This window comes from Leptodactylus fuscus, chromosome 1, assembly GCF_031893055.1.
Source record: "Leptodactylus fuscus isolate aLepFus1 chromosome 1, aLepFus1.hap2, whole genome shotgun sequence".
Classification (NCBI taxonomy): Eukaryota; Metazoa; Chordata; class Amphibia; order Anura; family Leptodactylidae; genus Leptodactylus; species Leptodactylus fuscus.
The window spans coordinates 155,316,654-155,340,408 of NC_134265.1; the positions used below are offsets into that span (position 1 = coordinate 155,316,654).

The window sequence follows — 23,755 nt, forward strand, 5'->3', positions numbered from 1 at the left end:
TAACCCGATTAAAGTATATACATATTTCGCAGAAATGCGTTTTTTTCTCCAAAAACCGCACCATGTGAATCCATACTAAGATATTAATAATAAAGGTGCGTTTTTCACACAAAATGTGATACAACAGCATGCAGCATGGTTCTATAATTATAGATATCCTTTTAATTAGAGCCATAACCTATAGATGTATAAATATGTAGAGAAAAATATATTTTTTATTCATTAGGACCTGTTGACTGTCCAAACTAACCATCAATATATATAAAAATGCCATCCCTAAGGTACCTAGCCCAGAAATACCATTCCCTGACTATCCATATACACAATGATCTACCTTCTAGAAGTCCCTCTCAAACCCAATCATATTTGAATCCAAACCGTCAATTTAAGTCATGTTTCACAAAACTCCTATCTCTAACCCCTAATGGTTTGGTATGGTGGTCAAAAACTTTTTAGCGCAATATCGGTAAACGATCTGATTGCACGTATCATAGAGACCCACCCCCAAACTCACACAGTCACATTCTCAAAAGTAAGGAATTAACATCAAAAATTCCCCTATATAGGAATTTCCTTAGATGAAAGATGTAAAAGAGATAATTTCATTCAAACCATCCAGTTTCATACTTTTTAACTTGTAAGTCCACTTCGCCTCTTGTTGTAACAATTTTCTATCCAAATCACCTCTACGTATAGAGGGTCTAGCTATCTCTATTCCTTGAAATGTCAGAAATTTTAAATCGCCATTGTGTTCCTCCCAGAGGTGTCTACTTATGGGTTGATCCTCTTTCCGATTCACATACCCCACATGTTCCAAGATCCTACGTCTTAGTTCTCTTATGGTCTTTCCTACATAGTTCTTTCCACACCGACATGTAGCCAGGTAAATTACCCCACTGCTTCTGCAGTTAATGTAATCCCTTATCTTATATGAGATACCAGTTTTGGCACTCTGGAAAGAATCACCTTTTTTTACATATTGGCATGCTTTACACCCCCCACATTTAAACATCCCTCTGGGAGTTGACTTATCTAACCAAGTGTTGTTCCCCTTAACTGGCTCAAGGTGACTATGTACTAGGTGGTCTTTCAAATTCCTACCCCTCCTAAACGTTATGGAGGGATTTGGGGTGATTTCATTAATGATGTCAATATCCAATTGTAAAATTTTCCAATAGTTGTTAATGATGTCCCTAACGTTCTTATGTCTGTTGTCATATGTTCCAATCAACCTTATAGATCTTCCTTCCTCCTGTCTCCTTCTGGGAACTAATAGCTCCTTGCGGTCACATTTCTCGGCATGATCAAAGGCCGTTTTAATTGTTTCCTCAGGGTATCCCCTATGTCTAAAACGTTCGCATAGATCTAATGCCTTTACGTTAAATTCTCCCATCTCAGAGCAGTTCCTACGCATCCTGAGAAACTGCCCTTTTGGGATACCTTTTTTCAAAGGCATTGGGTGGAAACTTTCCCACCTCAATAAGCTGTTAGTCGAGGTGGGTTTACGAAAGACCGTTGAACTCACTGTTCCATCATTCTCAATATTGATACATAAATCAAGAAAGTTTATCCTGAAAGGGTGTATCTCTGCAGTAAACCTCAAATTGAGATCATTATGGTTCAAGGTATCTACAAAGGATTTAAATTGATCTGATGTTCCATTCCAAAAAATTAGAACGTCATCAATGTATCGGAGCCATAACAATATGTACTCCGACCATTGATCCATTGTCTCTGAAAAAACGAGGCGCTCCTCCCACCAGCCCAAAAACAAGTTGGCATACGTGGGCGCAGCCGGACTGCCCATCGCTGTTCCTTTGAGCTGGTGGAAGAAGCGCCCGTTAAAAGTAAAATAATTTCTTTCCAAAATAAACTCCAGGAGACGAAGGACAAACTCATTATGAGATGATAATTGATTCCTCCTTTGTTCCAAAAAATAGCGTACAGCCCCACAACCAAGATTATGCAAGATGGAACCATAGAGACATTCTACATCAAGGCTAGCCACCATAGTATCGGGGGGTAGGACCAGATTTTCTAACTGTCTGAGGACGTCCATGGAGTCCCGGACATAGGAAGGCAACGCAGTAACAAAGGATCTTAAAATGGTGTCTACATACGTACTAATATTCTGCGCTACACTTCCTATGCCCGAGACTATCGGACGCCCCCTCAGCGGGTCCACCCCCTTATGTATTTTCGGAAGTGCGTAAAATGTGGCTACCTGTGGCTTATTAGGAAGCATAAATTGATATTCTTGTTTTGTAATCAGCTCCAACTCATATGCCTCCAACAAAATGGTTTTCAATTCTCTTACAAATACATCAGTGGGATCATTTTCAAGGACCCTATATGAGTCTTCAGACATTAATATGTCCTCACACATCTTAACATAGGCAGGCCTATCCATTAGGACAACATTGCCCCCTTTATCTGATGACTTAATGATCAAATCTGCATCTGATTCCAGAGATTTCAATGCTGCCAGCTCTGATCTAGTCAAATTTAATCTGTCTGATTTCATAGGGGGCAAGTTTTTAATTTCCTCAATGACTAGAGCCTCAAATGCATCAATATGCCCTGTGTCAAAAACTGGAGGTGATTTGGTACTCTTAGGTCTGAGGTTAGTATTAGGCTTAGGGATCGATATTCCTTGTCCCTCCTTAAACAGATCTTCCAAAGTTTCCAAACCTGGTAGATCCTCCATTTCTATCCCCCAGTCATCACATTTTCTTTGTTTCACCAGGCTCATATATTTGGCCCACCTAAGTTTTCTACAAAAGAGACTCACATCTTTGACCTATTCAAATTCACTAAATTTATTTGTTGGAACAAAAGACAATCCTCTAGATAACAACAGTTGTTCTTCCTGCGTTAGAGTTCTAGTGGATAGGTTAATAATTTGTGTTTCATCCATGGGTTCTTTAGAAGAATATGTATCGGGACTTTTAGATATTTGAGTCCCTAATTCCTTATCTGGGTATGGATTGGGACCACTAGATGTTTGTGCCCCTATTCTCTTATCCCAGACATCACAATTTAGTCCGTTCCCTTTCTTGAGGTATCTCCCCTTCCCCTTAGCAGGTAGTGGGAAATGGGGGGTCCCTGGCCTAAAAAACCGGATCTCTCACCCCCAGTTGCCATCTCAGAGTTCTTTACTTTACCTCTATCACCTCTAGAGGCTAGCCCGTTACCTCTTCCCCTACCTCTTGTTTTTATATTTCTATTAGGGGGTCTTTTGGGTCTTTCACTGTCCGATGTCTCATATTCTGACGAGGAGACGTCTATTTTTTCTCGTTCCTTAAGTAGATGATCATATGCTTTGTTGTCTCTAAATTCACCCAAGTCCCGCTGAAACTGAAAGTGTTTCCTGGATTTAATAAGACCTACATATTGCTCAATGTTATTCTCAAGAGCTTTCTCTTTCTTATCAAATTCAGGATCTTGGGCAAATCTCTTAACTCCCTCTATCATCTCTTTCAAATCTGTCGTTGATTTATCTAGATTTTTCTGTTCCTCCTCAATGAGAAAACCCATTAGCCGTATGGAACTTTCAGTTAATTCTTTCTCCCATTTCTTCATTAACTCCAAATTCCTAAGTCTTTTATTGGGTAGGACAGTACTCCTTAGACCTCTGGGAACAATTCCACTCTCTACATATTTCTTCAGACCCTGAACTTCCCACCATGATCTAACATGACTACGATACAGCTTAGTAAGATCTTTAAAAGCTGTTTTGATTGATGAGGTATGCAAATTGGGTGTAAACTCATTTTCTGAAAACACTGAGTTAACATCATCCAACCATGTTTCTCCACTCAATGTGTTTGATAGAAAGCCTGCCATAATGGCTTCTACTGATTCAAAACTGATTATATAACACAACTTCCACTTGAATCGATCAATTCACGAACTTTGTTCTCCAAAAAAGGGGAACGGCGGTTTTAACTGCCCATCTTTAACATTGAGGAAGTGAACTATTATGCTCTTAAAAAATATACGAGGGTGCCGTGTCTTGTGAGAGCATATTGGGAGGCGCGGTATACCTGTATGTCTGTAGACGAAATAGTGGGTCTGTGGACTCTAGTAGTTATTTAGTCTCCTGATGAACTCCTCAGTATAGGAGAGAAACGCGTTGAGACAAGACTGTTACATGTGAATAGGGACCTAGGGAGTTATCTCTTTATAGGACCTCTGCTAGCAGCTGTTATCAGCTATTATATTGACAAAATACTTATTTGGAGGAATGGGTTTACAAAGGAGTAGGGGCTATTAATTTAGCCATACTAAAATCCATTTCTACCATATATGGGCAGCATTGCATCTAAATTGTCTTTCTTTTAGATATTAGTAAAGACACTAGTCTATTGTTTGCTAAATTTGGGAACACACCATCTTTCCCAGTTTGGTAAAATATATACCCTATTACCTTTGATATAAGGAGTTGGATACAATTCGAATTATGGAAAAAAAAATTTTTCTGGGTGAACAAGCGGGAAAATGAATAGGACAATAATTTTCACCTCTTAGGATTAATATCCAGTAATTCTAACTCAATAGGGTATAGGGTTTATAGTGAGTTCATTATGTCATTTTTATACCCGGGGTTAATATTTTAATAATATATTGATTAGACATTGGCTCTTGCCACAAGAGGACCTAAAATCTTCTGCTGCAATGTGAGGGTCCATTAACACAGAGTTTTCTGGTGCGGATTCTGGCATCAGAATCAGCGTGGAAAAGAGGCCTCCCATTGACTACAGTGGGTTCCTTTTTCCGCTCAACTCTGAGTGAATGGACCCTGAAAAGGTTCCCAGGGGCTACTTTTGGGTAGTATACCTCTTGATCAGAGACTGTTGTTGGCTAAACATTCCACTGCTGTTCACTTGTCCAGCTGACAGGTGTTGAGAGGGTGTGCATCATTGGAATGAAAAAAACTGTGCTGGAAGTAATGCCACAGGCACAGCTCTTGTGTCCGCAACATTACAGAGCTGTACTATTACGTAGTAGTACGGTGCATTGTGGGAAGAGGTTAAAACCCATGAATATCTAGAGTCTGTTCATGTGGTTATACTTATGTCTAGAACCGCAGATATTCATTGGCATGACAGCCTTTTAGAAAACAGCCATCACACGGCTGTTATTTTTCTGTTGTGTGAATAAGGTCTAATGCCAGATTCATAAGACTATGTAATTTCTGATGGATCGAATGTCTAAAGTTATCCTTTATGGCCAGAAAAGTGATTTAAAATAGTCACAAAAAGTCGGTTCTTGTTTGCCTTTTTACACCACTTTTTTCACTTTTTTGGTAAAATTGTGGCATTTTCTTAAGAAAATCATTGTAATTTGCACAGAATAAGGACTGGCGATTTTAATGCCAGTCTTGATGAATTCCTTTTTTTAAAATTACTAATGGCCCACATTTTGGAAACACTGCTTTTTTTTTATTTTGCTGTGTTTTGTTGAGCCAAAGACAAGATTTTTGTACGAATTTGCCTAAAATAGTAGTACAGCAAAATGTGGTGTTTAAATGCCCTTAACCATTTTCTTTTTCACTTTTAGGACACAAGAAAACTCAGGTACAAGTAACTTTACTAGAAGTGGCTCTAGAAAAGACTTCCAAAAAACTCTTCAAAAACAGATCTTTGAAACTGATGAGTTAGAATCCAGACTAAATGAAGAGGTAATTTTCTATGTACTGAATATTCCGATATTTACAATATTATAAAAGTAAAGCACTGAAGTGTATTCTACATTATTGTGTAATTATAAATACACTATATATACAATGACCAATTATAATACTAGTGCTATCTTATATGGTAGACAGTCTTGTGGACTACTTCAGGCACCAGGACCTTGGGATCAGCTGCATCCTCTGGACCCCTTGTTCACTGTACTTTAGCATATATTTAGCATCAGTTGTGTATGCACTTATACACTTCACAATAAAATAAAAAAAAGAAAGTACATTATACTAATATCAGTAATATGACAGCAATCTGATACAGTATGTGTGGGGGCCTCCCTGATTCTTTCTATGCGCTGGAAAAAAAACTGTAGACAGACACTTTATGTTTGGCTCCCTCTCCCCATTAAAATAAACGTGCATGGCTTGTTAATGGAGGAAAAGAAAAGGGGCAGTGAGAAAACTCAGCTGAATGAGTGTTCGGACAACAGCTACAGTATCTTGTGTATGGCTTTGCAGTAAACCTAATGTGATTCAGGGGCATAACTTGAGGGGGTGCAGAGAGTACAGTCACACCAGGAGCCTTAGGGGACCTATAAGCACTGGCATCCGTATTGAGATTGCAGCTTCCATCTGGCCCATAAGCCAAGTAGACCCACGCTACACTATACACACTAAGGGTATGTTCACACGGTGTCCTGCTCAATCTTGCCACGGATTCAGCAACTAGAGACTCCCTACTGATTCGGCCCATTCATCTGGGCCTAATCAGCAGTGGAAAGCCACGTCAGAATGCCGATGCCCTTCATACGCCTGTTGAAAATGAAGTAGAATTCTCTTTATTTTTTGCCATGTTTATATACAATTACTTCTAACCCTGTTCAGCATTTCCACCATTAGAGTATGTTCACATGGAGGAATTTGGAGCTGATTTTGAAGTGGATTTATTTCAATAGGAGACAGTGATGGATACTTCTTTTTGTCAGCAAGCTAAAAAGAGAGACACCCTGCTTGATCTTGGAGCGTCCTGCTCGATCTGCTGAATCACCAGAGAAACTGCAGCATGAGACCTTACGCCTGATTAACCCCATTATACATGAGACTAATCAACATGCAAAGCCATGGTGGAAAGACAAGCCTCAGCTTCTCATTCAGCTCTGGGTTCCACAGAGCCAGATTTTGCCACAAACTCCTCCATGTAAATGGGCCTTAAAGTAGTAATCCCACTAACATGTTATCTTCTGGCCAATTAGAAAGCTAAGTGATGTATGTAAGTGATGTAGTGAAGGTAATCTTTTTACTGGTGTCTGTGTTTGTGAGTTATTTGCTATCTTCTGGGCCTCAGCCGTGTCATGTGATCAGAAATAAGCTCATTCAGCTGATTCAGCACCTTATGTGTGGACAGGAAGTCAGTTTCTCTATATCAATGAGATCGCAAATGCGAGAAACTGACTTCCTTTCTACATAGCTGCTATGTCAATTGCAGAATCAGATTGTCAGTCATATGACACAGCTGAGGACCAGAAGAGAGTATGTAACTCACAAATACAACCCTTGGTAAAAAGATGAGCTTCACTACAATTGAGACCAGAGAATATTTTTTTTTGTGGGAGTGCAACTTTAAAGGGGTTACCTGGGCTTAAGTTTTTTTAAACAATGCGAGGCCAGAAGCAGAAAGCTTCCTCCAGTGTATAGTGGCTTCAGTGGGAGCTGAGATGCAGTGAAGGTGTCGAGCCGCTAGACAACAGACAGAGCTTTCTGCTTCCTGCCTGAAGCTGCTCTATACAGCGGATTGGTCCGGGGGGCTGAGTGTCAGTCCCCTATCGAGCATATATTTATGACCTACCTATCCTGAGGATAGGTCATAGAAAAAAAATAAGCCCAGACAAACCCTTTAAGCTATATCACCAGTAATTTCATGGGATGGAAGTATCACTAGGATACTGGTTATTTCTTTATAATGTTTGATCCTCTTACATTTTGCTTCAGTCTCTAGAGACTATTGTTCTGTGTATTTTTGTAGACTGACGCAGGTCTTGTAATGAGGTTGCCTGGTGAATCTGAAAAAACTACCATTACTTCTTGTGAATTTGATCTACGTGGCTTAAATCCAGAAAGTCGTCTGAAGAATCTTCTCCATCTCACAAATGTGGACGACCTAGAGAAGCAAACTGAGGATGCTCGTAAAGCTAACAGACATGCTGAGGTTTTTGCCCTCAGTCCACCAATGGATGAGGTATTTCCCTGCTAATGTTACTGCCTCACCTTATTCTATTTCTTTCATTTGTTATCTTTTATAATTTTGTTCCTATTTTCCTTATATTTAAACCTATACATCCTCATCTGAAGGTGATGTTTTTTATGAACTGTAAAGAAGGACTTTGGAAGCCTAGAAGCCCTGTCACCAAGTAAAAAATGCTAAAGAAAATATAGAATTTGATTCTTGACTAGAGATGAGCGAGTAGTATTCGATCGAGTAGGTATTCGATCGAATACTACGGTATTCGAAATACTCGTACTCGGTGTAATACCACGCGGTAAACACAGTAAAAATTCAATTCCCCTCCCACCTTCCCTGGGGCTTGTTTTACACCAATAACTATGCAGGGGAGGTGGGACAGGAACTACGACAACGTAGGCATTGAAAAAAAAAATGTATACAGTCATTGGATGATTCAATCAGGTGACCTCCACTTTATAAGAATAGTGGGTGTCAGTTTCGGTTTAGATGCGACTGTGAAATAGAGAGGGATAGACGTTCTGCTAGGGTTAGCTAGCGATTAGAATTATTTAGGCAGGAATCTTACACTAACAGCTCTTATAAGAGCTAAACTTACATCTACAACTACGTGAAGATTATATATACACCATCTGTATATACAATCTTTTTGCAACTTATTTTCCCAAAATCCCTTGTTAGGGCTCCAATTCCGTACCACTTTTTCCCCCAATCTACCTTTCCCATCTCCTGTCCTATACCTGTTGTAAGCTAGGTGTATACTTGCTATACAGTACGCTTGTATACATCAAACATACATAGGTTTGTGCGCCCAATCTACCTTTCCCATCTCCTGTTTCCCATCTCCATCTCAGCTTAAGGGCCTCTAACTTAATTTGGAAGGGCTCACCTCAAGGGCCACAAAAGTAATTTTTGGAGGTCTCACCACATCTCACACACATACACAATGACAGTTAAGGGTGGGGGCTGTTTGATTTCCCCCTTGCGTATGCCATCTGCGGTTGTCTTGGGCAACGTGATTTAAAGGGGTGCATGCTAATATTTCTTTAGCTTAAAATGTGACTTTCTGTCCATACTAATGTAGAGGAAAGAAGGTTTCTAAGTATTTTTTCACTTTCCATAGGAGGTTATATTGAGTTTGGAGTGTCAAAGTAGTTGATAGGCTGTGATAGTGGCGTAATACTGGGACTTGGGCTTGTTAGATGCCCCCAGGCATGCTTCCCCTGCTCTCCCAGTTGCATTCTAGAGGTGTTGTCATCATTTCCTGAGGTGTCATTGTGGACTTAGTGACTCCAATTGGTCAAATTTTGTTTTCCTTGAAATGAGCATTTTTTTCCCATAGACTATGATGGGATTTGATATTTGATCGAATAGTCGAATATTGAGGTCTACTTGAATCGAATTTCGAATTTTCAAATATTTCACTACTCGCTCATCTCTATTCTTGACGTTTCCCATCATTTTGTGTTTTGTTTTTTTTTCTAAAATCTGTCTACTCATTCAAAAGATATGGCCCCTGGAAAATTATATGTAAGGTAACCAAGTGATTCCTGCCCAAATGGAGAATCAGAACTAGCTTATATGTAATCTTTCAGGGGCCATATCTTTTGAATGGGTGGATGGGTTTTAAAAAGAAAAGCGCCAAAGTGATCCGGAAAAAGACAAGAATCAAATGTTATATTTCAGTTAGCATTATCTACTTGGTGACAGATCCTCTTTAGAGGAGAATAGTGTCTGAAGGTGCAGAGCATGATATTAAAAAACAGCTAGGCAGGAGTCTGGCATTGTACCCAAAGGCCCAACGCTGAACATAACTAAGCAGATAAGTTTTGTGTGGAGTATTCTATTAATAGTAGATTTTATTTTATTTTTTTTAATAAAACCATTCCTATGTTAAAATAATAATTAATAATGCTAAAGTACAGTAAGTATACTGTGTGTCCAGCACATTTTTATCCTAATACTCAATATACATCTTTCAGGAGGATACTGTTGAAATACGCCCTGTACCAGAATGTCCAAAGGAGCATATGGGATACAGAATAATGGTCAAGCTTCATACTCTAAAGTACAGTATATTAACAGTTTTTCTGGTTCATGCTTATTTCATAATGTTTAGTTTTGAATATTGTGCAGCATTATGAGATTTAATAAGTGTATGATATTGATACAGAGTATAAAAGAAAGTTACAGAACTTTTTGTCATACACTGAAGCTTAATTAATATAAAGGCAGCATACCCCTTTAAAAAAACATTGGTGTGACATCTAGTGGCCAAAGTGAATTTTATACTTGTAGGAACAATCACATCAGTCTGTTTTTGTATAGGCTGGTCTGCCCTATTCTGATAATCACATTTAGAAACATACAGCACTGGCAAGAATGAAGAGACCACTGCAAAATTTTCAGTTTCTCTGATTTTTCTCTTCATTGGTATATTTTTGAGTAAAATGTACTTCGTTCTTTTATTATATAAACTACTGACAACTTGTTTCTGAAATTCAAAGTAAAATAATTTGTATTTATTTGCAGCAAATGAGAAATCATCAAAATACAGTAATAAAAAAGAAGCCGTGCTGTCAGACCTCAAATTTCATATTCATTTAGAAACAACAATACTAATGTTTTATCTCAGGAAGAGTTCAGAAATCAATATTTGGTGGAATAACCCTGATTTTTAATCACATCTTTCATGTGTCTTGACGTGCTTTCCACCAGTCTTTCACACTGTTTTTGAGTGACCTTATGCCACTCCTGGCACAAAAATGTGAGCAGTTCTTTGTTTGATGGCTTGTGACTATCCATCTTCCTCTTGATTACATTCCAGAGGTTTTCAATGGGGTTCAGGTCTGGAGATTGGGCCATGACAGGGTCTTGATGTGGTGCTCCTTCATCCACACATTGATTGACCTAGCTGTGTGGCATGGCGCATTGTCCACCTGGAAAAAACAGTTTTCAGAGTAGGGGAACATTGTCTGAGCAGAAGGAAGCAAGTGTTTTTCCAGGATAACCTTGTATGTGGCTTGATTCATATGTCCTTCACAAAGATTAACCTGCCCAATTTCAGCCTTGCTGAAACATCCCCAGATCATCACAGATCCTCCTCCAAATTTCACAGTGGGTTCAAGATGCTGTGGCTTGTACGCCTCTCCATCAGCAAAGCTGAAAATTAGGCTCATCAGAGAAGATTACTCCAGTTACTCTAGGTTCCAATACTTATGATCTTTGGTAAACTTCAGCTTGGCTCTCTTTAGGCTTCTCATTGATGAAAGACTTTTTTCTAGCTTTACATGACTTGAGCCCTGCCTCTAGGAGCCTGTTCTTGCTTTGCACTTCACCCCAGCTGCCATTTGCCATTCCTTTTGTAGGTCACTTGATGTCATCCTGCAGTTGCTGAGTGACATTCGAATAAGATGATGTCATCCCAGTCATTGGAGAGTCGCTTTCACCCTCTGCCAGTCTGTAGCTTTGTTGTCCCCAATGCCTACTGCTTGACCTTGTTGTAATGGACTGCAGTCTTCGAAATTTTAAGGATGGAGGCAGCATGACGCTCACTGTATCCCTCTGCTAGTAAAGACAGAATTGCGCCCTTCTTTTCCTCACTCAAACTTTTCTTTTCAACTCCTTTGACATGGTTAAAAGTTATTTTTCATTCAAATTACTTTTGGGCTATTCCTAGCACTTGTTTTGTCATCCAGCTTGTCCTATTGCAAGAGGATTGTGAAGACCACAGCAGTGTTTTTTATATACTTTCCATTGTTAAATAAGATTTGGCTCAGGTGATTACCTATCAGAAGCACATTAATTAGGGTCCATTCACACAGAGGAAAATGGCAATGAATTTGGTGCTGAATTTCAGCGCTAAAAAAAAAAGCCTCCCATTGACTTTAATGGGTTCCTTTTTCTACTAGCAGAATTTCGCTTCTGCTAGCAGAGAAAGGAACCCATTGAAGTCAATAGGAGGCTTTTTTTTCAGCGCTGAAATTCAGCACCAAATTCAGCGCTATTTTCCTCTGTGTGAATGGACCCTAAATAGAATGAAACGTAGCTTTTATTTGTGAAAGAACATATAACGTTCCATAAAATGTAATAAACCATAATCGATGGCAGAATAAAGGTACAAAGAAACGTCTGGCGACGCGTTTCGGGGCGTTAACGCTGCCCCTTCCTCAGGCTATGAGGAAGGGGCAGCGTTAACGCCCCGAAAAGCGTCGCCAGACGTTTCTTTGTACCTTTATTCTGCCATCGATTATGGTTTATTAAATTTTATGGAACGTTATATGTTCTTTCACAAATAAAAGCTACGTTTTATTGGAGAAATTCTGATGCTGGAGCATTCAATTTTGGATGGTTGCGTTTTATACCTCGGGCTGAGAGGCTGGATATCCGTGCATCTTTCTGATTACAAAGGCATCCCGTTAAGGTTACTTACCTTAAGACCATTTGGACACATTCATTGAGAGACACGTGAGTGAGCTGACACAATTATATTCATCTATGTTTAGCCCTAAATAGAATGAGGTGGACTTTGGTTGGAATTCAACTGACACTGGAATGGAATGGCTGTCAGACATGTAGAGATGCTGATTTTTAGAAAACTGTCTAGTCGTCTCTCAATTTTTGCCAGAGCTGTGTATGTGTCCTATCTTACTCCTTATCTTGGCTGGACATATTCAGATATGTGTATCACAAGATAAGCAGCTTTTCTAAACACATATGTGATATCCTTAGTATCTTATATGTGTCTAAGTGTGACCAACCTATGGCAGGAATCTGGCTCAAAATTACCTCTCCCCCAAAAAACCCTTCCATTCATTTCAGTGGGAGTCAGGAACACTTTTTTACCTCTAGCTATTTTTTTGTCAGCTAGAGGAAAAATAAAGTGACATGACCTATATTCAGATGGATTCTGCTTTGAAACGCCCATTGAAATCACTGGAAAGCGGAAAAACGCAACACTTTTTTTGATGTGGTTTTTTATATGTTTTTTATGCGTTTTTTATATGTTTTTTACAGCGTAAAAAAAAGTCTCTTTATTCCTGAAGCAGATTTTTTTCAGCCTGCAGAAACTACCCTGTGAGGGAAGGAGGAATTGCAATTGCGCATGTATCACATTAAAAGCCTCCCAATGGGTAGCGCACATATGCCAGCACCCATAAAAATCAATGGGATCTGGTTTTTACGTGCTCATTCTGAACGAATTTTACGTTCAGAATGAGCGGAGCGTTACTCCATGTGCAAGCTCCCTTAGACTGCACATTCAACATACCAGGCTCATTTTAAATAGATATATACTTGTAATACATTTATATACATCGTAATCCTTAACTTTTTCTTCCTCTTTGTCTAAACAGATTTGACATTGATATTGAGCCACTGTTTGCAACTCTTGCACTTTATGACTGTAAAGAAAGAAAAAAGGTAATAAAATGTCATCCCTTGTGACATACCATATATTTTAAAGCAAATATGAAAAGTAACATATTTAAAAAATCTATTTCAAGCTTATTCCAGTGAATACAGTCCACCTTCATTAATCTGAGGCTTAGAAGAAATTAAAAACATATAGAGAAACTATACATAGTATAAGTGTACAGCACTGAATTTTACACATACAGTACAATGTGCTTCCTTTAAAGGAATAGGCATTTATGGCATATCCACTGGATATCCTAGAGTTTGGAGCCAAACAAATTATAAAGTAATGGCATTTCTTATCAATGCCATATTTTAATGGAAATACCCCTTTTAGGCTGGGGCCTCACATGGCACAGACGCCATGGTTTGGCCGCAGCGGGAATGCCATGAAAAAATACATGGCGTTTTACAGTTCCTGCAAAGTGAATCCCATCCACACATTGTGGAAAAATATGCGCAGCAGACAAAACTGTTGTAGTTTTGGAAATTGCAGCATGTCAATTATACATACCAAAACGCCAGCAGTTTCCCTATAAGTATAACTGAAGCAGAAGGTCCGCAGAGGAAACATCTACAGACCTTTTTTTGAAAAGCTCTGCGGGAAAAAACACGATTCGTTGCCGACACAGTTTTTCCCAGAGTGCTTTTTTTGCTGCGACATGGGACCTTTGAGTGTTCTTCTCTGCAACAGTCTGTTTACTGTGGCCATGGCCCTTCAAGGTTTCTATATGTGCCACTGTTATCATCTGTTACATGTATGTTTATTGCAACATTTGCTAATCGCATTTCAATGTAACTATACAAATATCATGAAATGACAGACATTGTACCTTTTGTTTTCTAGATTTCAGAGAATTTTCATTGTGATTTGAATTCAGAAGTGTTCAAACAATATCTACGGACTCATACACCCAGTGTGGCTGCTTCAAGCCAAGCAAGGACTGCATTGTTCTCCATTACTTATCCCTCCCCTGATATCTTCCTAGTTGTAAAGGTGAGTATGAGGAATACAGAGGCAGCACAAATCTTAGGGAATACAAACTTCACCTGAAAGATACTGACTACATTGTCAGTAGTCATCATTATATTTTTGGTGAAAAATACATGGATCTTGAGAAAGGCTAGAGCTAGGTGCAACGTACATTTTTCACTGCTGTCTTGCACCCGAAGGACACCCGTTTTCACAGGTTCCCCATATATTTAAGTTTTTGACTGTTAAAGCAGCCTATATTTTGATGGTCCTTAACAACTGACCATCAAATTAACGGCCATATAAATAGCCCTCATTCACTGAAATGTAGTTGTGTGACATCACATGGCCATTATTCACTCTCATATTAATGTAGTCTTAGGGTAAACATAAACAATGTGGTACCAGCTGCGTGTTTTCACTTGGGCTTCCTTCACACGACCGTACTTTTGATTTGCAATTGCATATCCACAATAGCAGATCAAATTCCAGACACATGCATTTCTTTGGATCCAAACTAGTGCATTTTTTGCATCCGTGTGTCCATGCCATATAAGAGGATTGCAAATTATCAAGCATGCCCAACATTTGCCCACATTTGCGACACAGACAAGTGTAGACCATCATACAAGTTTTCTTCGGATCCGTGATTCACATGCGGACCTGTTTTTTATGCATTGCAAATCAGTGTTTGTGGACACCAATAACCACTACGGTCGTGGGAAGAAGTTCTATATATTAATCATACAGGGCGTGAGTCTTCTAGGTTTTGTCCCAGTCAATTTAGAACCAGTTTTATTTTCTACACAAGAGTTAAAAGAAGTTCTAATAAACCTTTTCTTATATACTTTCTGTTTTGATTGCTACAGTTTTCAGGATTTCTTCTCACAGCTATTCAGTAGAAACCTTTTATTCCAGCACATGAAAATGTGTCCCTATCATGTGATGAAGAAATAGCTGATTATTACTCTGTCTTGTAACAAGCGATGAACATGTACATACATAACATAACCGGGGCAGATTTTTATCCCCTGCAAGTAAATAATGTTCATATTCAATTTAATTCAATTCAATATTTTTTTTTATTATAAAATATCCATCTATCTATCTATCTATCTATCTATCTATCTATCTACAGTTATACAGTGGTGTATATATAGGAAGAGAGATCAATTAGTGCAGAATAAGTAAAGCAAACTTCTTGCAGTTTGATAATTATTGATATCAGCAAAACTGGTTCACCTCCAAGCAAAGATAACAAACTGTAAAGATATGACGCATACAAGTAACTTTCGGGAAATTTGTTCTGATATGTCTTACAGATTGAAAAGGTTCTTCAACAGGGAGAAATCTCTGACTGTGCAGAGCCATACATGGTGTTGAAAGATTCTGATGGTGGAAAGGTATGAACTTATTTCAAGGTAACCAGTCACCAAGAAAATGCAGTGTAATCTGCAGACATCAAGTTATAGAGCAGGATGGCTGAGAAGATTGAGATATAGTTTAGATTCAGTATAAGATCAGGGCCTGATACTTACAGTATCCCATCCATACATAGGAGAAAGATACACACATTGGAAATGCTGCAATTTCCAAAGCCATCATGGAAACCTTCAAGTATGGTTTCCTATCAGTGTCCTTTTACAGTCCTTAAGTGTCCGTTCACAAAGATGTCCGATTTTTAAAGCGGACAGCAAAACCCTACTTGTAGGTTTATGCTGTCCGCTTGAAAAATCGGACTATAAAAGAACGCACCCGATGTCCCAGTAAATCAATGCAAAATGTAACGGACACAACTAGTGTCCGATCCTAATGTCCGCGCAAGATTTTGCGCGGACTTTAGCATCGGACACTAGCTGTCGGACACTGACGGTAGTGTGAGCGCCCCCTAACATGTAATACAGTAGCAAAGAAATAGCTGAGAAAAGTCCAAGAGAACATAATATAGGTAATTCAAGGACGCTGGACTGCAAATACAGTGCATGATGTCTCCAAATATATCCCTGACGCATCCCTGAAAAACAGCTCCTCCTCTCTGCATTCATTTTGTGAAGACAGAACAGTCCCTCCTATTTCTGCTTACTGTGAAGCTGTTTTAAAGCCTACTGTATCTATAGACGGACCTTTGCTAGTAACTGGGAGTGAACAACAAATTAGCTAGAAGGGAGACACTTAGTTGCAGGAACTTTACAGAGGTTTCTTCAGGCATAAAACAGCAACATTTTTAAATAAAGTGAATTACATTTTGGTCCAGAATTCTGTCATCTACTGGAGCTACTTGACACACAGAGTGACAAAATGTATCAGCAGCTTCCTCCTCCCCTTCCCTCTTCATAGACTAATATGTAGAAAGTAACTCAACCTGTGAAAAGGAGAAGGAAATATATTTCTTTAATAAGAATATTCATATGTACTATTCATTTTTGCAAAGCTGTTTATAAAAGGACAGTGCTTCTCAGGGTGCGGTACGTGCACCCATATGGATACTCTCTACTTTGGGTGTACTTGGGAAGTTTTCTCACTAGGGGATACATCACTTGAGAAGTGATTGACAGAACCATTGTAATAGGAGGTATGCTTTAAATTTTGTCTGGCTTAGCTGCTAAGTAAGCCAGACTGCTGTATTCTACTTTAAACAACAGTTTCGTACATTTCCCACATTCCAACTTGAAATATTCCCTCTTTTTTCTGTACACATTCATTATTTGCTTTGGTGATTGACTTGATGGATGTGGCACTCTGCATGAATGCCATCCTTTTCAATGTAATATTGAGAAAAAATATAGCATTATTGCATTAATATTTGTGCCAAAACACAAGTGTACGCCAGGTTTTGGTAGTACTAGCCTGGTATGGTAGATAGTTGTATAGGAGAGTCTGATAAGAGACTGATATTTAATTGTTATTTTTATTGCTTACACATATGACAGATCTACTACTGTAAATGCTATATGCGATAAGATAAGATAATCTTTTAATAGTCCCAGAGTGGGGAAATTTCAGCATGTTACAGCAGCATAGTAATACAGATACAGGATAAAACACAGTAATATATTACGGAAGTAGACACACATAAGCTGAGAAGAGAAGATAAACTAGGAGTCCATAACAGCTAAGAACAGAAGAAGAAAGAAGGAAGACTTCACAATCATAATCATTAGTTCTCTGTGCGGAGTGATCTTCGCTTGGTCTGATGTAGATTATACAGCCTGATCGCGGTTGGAAGGAAGGATTTGCGATAGCGCTCCTTCTCACACTTGGGGTGAAGCAGACGGTCACTTACAGTGCTGCCAAGTCCCATCAGGGTCCCATACATGGGGTGGGAGTTGTTCACCCGCATGGAGGTCACCACTGACAGTATCCTTCTGTCACCCACCACTTGTACTGGGTCCAGGGGGCTCCTCAGGACAGAGCTGGCCCTCCTGATCAGCCTGTCAAGTCTATTTCTGTCCCTGGTTGATATACTGCTCCCCCAGCAGGCCACACCGAAAAAGATGGCTGAAGCAACCACAATGTTGAAAAAGTGGCCCCTGGACACCGAAGGCCCTCAGCCTCCTGAGCAGGTAGAGCCTGCTGTGACCCTTTCTGTGCAGCGCCATCAGGTGATCAGTCCAGTCCAGTTTATTATTGAGGAGCACACCCAGGTACTTATAGGTCCTGACTATCTCGATGTATGTCCCTTGGATCTCCACCGGGGTCGGAGCACTTCTCTGTTTACTAAAGTCCACCACCATCTACTTGGTCTTCCCAGCATTAATCCTGAGCTGGTTCTGCTGGCAACATTCAACAAAATCCCGGTTTAAGTCTCTGTATTCCCTATCGTCACCATCAGTGATAAGGCCTACTATTGCAGAGTAGTATATACTGCTTTTAGTGTGCATATTTATTTATATATTTATTTACATTTATTGCAGACCAAAGAAAAAATAGAAAAGCTTAAGTCTCAAGCAGAAAACTTTTGTCAGCGTCTAGGAAAATATCGTATGCCATTTGCTTGGATACCAATAAGCCTCCAAAGCTGTATTAATGTTATGACGCTGGAAAGAGAAGTACCGGAAGCAGAAAATGGGAATGGTATGCCAAGTTGCATTTTATTAAAATAAAAATTGCTATTATTCGTGTTCCCATTAAAAGAAAATGTTATTGTCTCCTTATCATTCAGGATTTTTAGAAAAAAAAAGCTTCACTCATCTGATCACTGGCATATATAGACCTGAAAGTGCTACCAAGTTCTGTGAAAATTGTCTAAAACTAACCTATAACAGATGTTATATTCCTTGAGAGCACACTTGCATTGTGGTCCTGTGATGTGCTAATGATTCCTAGCATTTAGTATGTAAAAGGAAGCTGACACTGGAGGGGGGCACTTTACACAGCACCCTCCAGTATACAGTAGGTTAGCTGACCAACAATTCAGTTAGTGCGATACCGGCACAAAAGTCATGTCAAGAATTGTAACTACTGTTACTTTTGTGCTTGCTACTTCTGTGTGTAACTTTTTCACTTGCTTCATACATACATTATGTCTTTCTGTCTATATAGGTAAGACCGCAGCTGGTGACAGGAGGTCTTCCCTGGGACCACCAAGGAGATGTTCTGATAGAGCGAGCTCAATAGATGAAGGCTCAGCATCACCATTCAAGCCCACCACAATTACACAAACCACTTTCTTTAAGCAGGTGAATGATATTATGGGTTTTCTGTATATCACTCAACATATATATAGAATTTGTCTAGTAGAGATCAACATACACACTGAGGGCAGATCATGTCAAATCTTATTGATTTCTTTACCTATGTCACAAAAGTGTTGGATGAAGGTGGCGCAGTGGATATCACCTACCTTTGACACAGTGTGACATGAAGAGCTGGTAGATAAATTATTGAAGATTGGACTTAATCCCTGGATAGTTCAGTGGATTCACAATTGAATATATATCAGATTGTTGTTGTTGTTGTTGTTGTTGTTGATGTTGTGCATTCTCAGAACAAGTGCTGCACCTCAGGGGTCTGTCCAAGGTTCTATTCTTTTTAAAACTTTTGTAGGTGACATAGCAAAAAGTTTGCCTGTTTGTTGATGACACAAAAGTGTGTAATAGTGCAACTCCTGGTTGGGTTTGTAACATGAAACAGATCTGACTTTAATGGATGAATAGTCCAAACAATGAAAACTGCAGTTCATTGTTTCCAAATATAAAGTAATGCACTTGGGTTGAAGAAACTGCCTATCTGAGTATTGCATTGGCAGTTTGTAAGCTAGGACTTCAGCAGGGAATGATCTAGGGCTCTTAATATGAGACAGCCTCAAAATAAGTGCCAGGGAGCAAGGAAAACAAGTAGGATGTAGAGCACATCCACATCCACAGGACCACGTGCTCTACAGCTGTATAGCTAAACGTATAGTATAACCAGTAGGAAGAGAGAAATTGTGATCCCGATCTACAGTGCGCTGGTGAGACCACATCTGTGTTCAGTTCTGAAGAGACCCAGAGTATAATAATAGCACCAGCTCTTGGAAGAAGCGGAGCACTGTGAGCACATAATACCTTGTGGGGGCCACTGCTAAGCACATAATATCCTGTGGGACCCACTGTGAGCACATAATACCTTGTGGTTGCTACTGTGAGCACATAGTACTGTTTGGGGCCACTATGAGCATATAATACTGTGTGGAGGCCACTGTGAACATATAATACTGTGTGGGGGCCACTGTGGAGCATGTAATACTGTATGGGGGCCACAGTGAAGCACGTAATACAGTGTGGGGACCAAAATGGAGCACTTAATACTGTCTGGAGGCCACTGTGGCACACATAACACTGTTTGGGTCCACTCTGGGGCATATAATACTGTGTGGGGTCCATTGTGGAGCACGTAATACTTTTTAGGGTCCATTGTGGAGCACGTAATACTGTGTGGGGTCCACCTTTTTTTTTTTTTTTGGTGTACTGCTTTTTCCAATAAAAGGACATTTTCCATCCATACAAGTTGCTGACAGACCGGATTGTTTTTTTCTATTGCAAACCCTTTTGCCTGGAGAGGGGTTTCTGCCATGCAATTTGTGGGATACTCCCCAGATTTGCTGGTGCTGCTGCAACTATTTTTCTTTGAAATATATATATATATATATATATATATATATATATATATATATATATATACTTTTGATAGCATACGGTATACTTATTTGTGTATTGTTTTCCAACAAAAATTCTGGTCAATTCTCCATGCTTACTGTATTATTCAGAACCCAATCAGAGCAGATTAATAATAGACTATACAAAGTTCATCACACACCAACGTTTTCCTCGCATATCAATACCAATAGGCCACAAAAGCAGCACTCAAACACCACACCAGCCAAAGATGTGTGGCCATGAAAATTAGACAGTAATAAGTAAAATACAATATTTATTTAGTCAGATATAATAAAATAACAGCAGATGGTAAAGAACATGATTCAGACAACACAACACTAGACGAACATGTAAGGCAGGTGAAAATATAAATAAATATCATGCATATAATATCATGGAATGTATCTTTTTTGCAGACAAAATGTGCATAACAGGTACAAAAATTCATACACACTCCAAATCTACCAGTTAAATACTGGACAGGTGGGTGTAGAATGGGTAATTAGTAGATGAATATATAACTAACTCCAGAGACAAGCACATAGACATATATCTAACTCCTTCAAATAACAGGGAATTCAAATCCACAATAAGTAGAGCCAAATAGCAGGAAGTAAATACATGTACACACTATATCTCTATAAATGCCATGCCCATAATGGTGTGAAAGTATATATGCCTAATCAGAGAGAGCCAGCATAACAAACATAGATCCAAAATACTAAGGAGTTAAGTACCTGTAGCCATATCTGCAACACCTGCCCTAAAAGAGATGCACCACAAATGCGGGTACCCGGAGGGTCGCCTCAACGCGTTTCGCCAAACGGCTGCCTCCTGAGGAAGCCGTTTGGCGAAACGCGTTGAGGCGACCCTCCGGGTACCCGCATTTGTGGTGCATCTCTTTTAGGGCAGGTGTTGCAGATATGGCTACAGGTACTTAACTCCTTAGTATTTTGGATCTATGTTTGTTATGCTGGCTCTCTCTGATTAGGCATATATACTTTCACACCATTATGGGCATGGCATTTATAGAGATATAGTGTGTACATGTATTTACTTCCTGCTATTTGGCTCTACTTATTGTGGATTTGAATTCCCTGTTATTTGAAGGAGTTAGATATATGTCTATGTGCTTGTCTCTGGAGTTAGTTATATATTCATCTACTAATTACCCATTCTACACCCACCTGTCCAGTATTTAACTGGTAGATTTGGAGTGTGTATGAATTTTTGTACCTGTTATGCACATTTTGTCTGCAAAAAAGATACATTCCATGATATTATATGCATGATATTTATTTATATTTTCACCTGCCTTACATGTTCGTCTAGTGTTGTGTTGTCTGAATCATGTTCTTTACCATCTGCTGTTATTTTATTATATCTGACTAAATAAATATTGTATTTTACTTATTACTGTCTAATTTTCATGGCCACACATCTTTGGCTGGTGTGGTATACAAAGTTCATCAGCATATTTATCAATGACCAAATATATATATATGTACATGTTATACTTAATCTAATGTTTGTATGTTTTTATCACTAGGAGGGAGACAAACTAAGTGACGAAGATTTATTCAAGTATCTGGCAGATTATAAAAGATCATTGCAGAAACGTGCAAAATGTATACCAGGTGAGGGCAGTAGTGCCTTGCATGACTTAGTGAACTTTGTACAAATTAAGGAACAATATTCCTATTGTCTTTGTGGTTTATGTATAATGAGTGAACACAAGCTTTTGTTACTGATAACTACAGCATGGTGAAAGAACGAAATGTAAGCTTAACTTCATATGTAGGTTTGTCTGCATTGCTTGAATAGGTGTACTTCACAATATAATATAGTACAACATTGTAATATAGTGAATTGTCGTATATCATTGTCTGTTGAAGACAGTCTTACCACCAAAATTGCTTCTGAACTTGTCACGAGAACGGTGGTGTCTTGCTCCCCAATCTGAATGGATCTGTGGTTGGAAAAGTGTTTTAATTGTATCTTGTTGTGCACTAAACTTCAGCTACCTCCCATAGTCCCATTAAAATGAATGGAGCAGGGGCGTGCTTTTCCAACCCTTGCTCCATTTAGACTACAGAGTAAAACACCCATGTTCGCGTGATCAGTGTTGTCCCACTAATCTGCAACTTGCCCCCTATCCTTTGTATAAGGGATACATTGCTGTGATAAGAAAACTTCTTTTATAACTTAGAGGTTTTTTACCACTCCCCAGTTGATTTTCATTGTGATGACCTTTCCACGGGATATCCTGTTAGGTGGGTGTCCACCACACAGACTCTTCACTGATCAGCTGATCTGGCTGCTTCCAGGACTTAGAAGCTACTCTGATGGATGGAGCCAAGTTATAGGACCAGAAGGGCAGGCTACGTCCACTATATAGTCGTAGCACAAGGGTTCTTCATCTCTGCTGATACGGTGGATGTTGCCAGAAACTACTACTACATGAATAGGAGCAGAGCTGTTTCTGCCTCCTTTCATCACAGTAGCTTTCAACGCCTGGTAGGAACTAGATCAGTGGATTAGTGAGGGGTCTAGGTGTTAAAACCCCACTGATCAGAAACGTTGTGGATAGGTCATCAGTATAAAAAATAACTGGATAAAAAATAACTGGACTGCTGGAAATATATGAATATATATTTGATTCATTCATGCATACAAAAACTTTAAAAGTAGTTGGATGTCATGCTAAAAAAAGATTTGCGCTGTTCCAATGTCTTGATAATCGTCAACCAGCTATTGTGTGACTGTCTGAGACACATGTAGTTAAGGATACTATCTGCAGTCTGCAGTGCAATTAGTTAGGCCACCAATATCACTTTGCTTACTCCACACATGCAAGAAGGGTTAGCTTACTAGTACACAAATGAGTTCTATAAAAAGTTTGATGAGACCGTACTCCCTCAATTATTAGACATATTGAAGGATCCCCTCGAAGTAGGATTGCTATCTCTGTCCATGAGGGAGGCTACTGTGATGGTCCTGAACAAATTGGGCAAGGCTCCCTTGATTCTCGACTCATATAGACCTATATTACTGTTACAAGCTGATACTAAAATGTATGCCTAGCGACCAGAATATCCACATTGATCTCAGAAGTATTGCACCCCTATCAGATGGGCTTTATGCCCAATAAATCCGCTACCCATAATTTGCTCAGATATTACTATTATCTGAGAAGGGAGATGGAACCCAGGCCATTCTATCTCTAAATGCTGCCAAGGCAGCTTTGAGTGTAATTATTTGAAGAAGTTCCTCAAGAGGATTGGGTTCAAACGATGATTCTT

At 39.2% G+C, this 23,755-nt stretch overlaps 1 protein-coding gene across 1 annotated transcript in view; it reads left to right on the forward strand.

Moving 5' to 3' along the window:
- The window catches only part of DOCK8 (dedicator of cytokinesis 8), a 152,873-nt gene that overhangs the window by 40,491 nt on the left and 88,627 nt on the right, over positions 1-23,755 (forward strand). Inside the window, exons 5-13 of the mRNA XM_075278396.1 lie at positions 5,563-5,683; positions 7,713-7,925; positions 9,911-9,996; positions 13,283-13,349; positions 14,191-14,340; positions 15,639-15,719; positions 18,231-18,390; positions 18,859-18,995; positions 22,003-22,090. Coding sequence (XP_075134497.1) covers positions 5,563-5,683; positions 7,713-7,925; positions 9,911-9,996; positions 13,283-13,349; positions 14,191-14,340; positions 15,639-15,719; positions 18,231-18,390; positions 18,859-18,995; positions 22,003-22,090 — 1,103 coding nt within the window. The remainder of the gene's footprint in view (positions 1-5,562; positions 5,684-7,712; positions 7,926-9,910; positions 9,997-13,282; positions 13,350-14,190; positions 14,341-15,638; positions 15,720-18,230; positions 18,391-18,858; positions 18,996-22,002; positions 22,091-23,755) is intronic.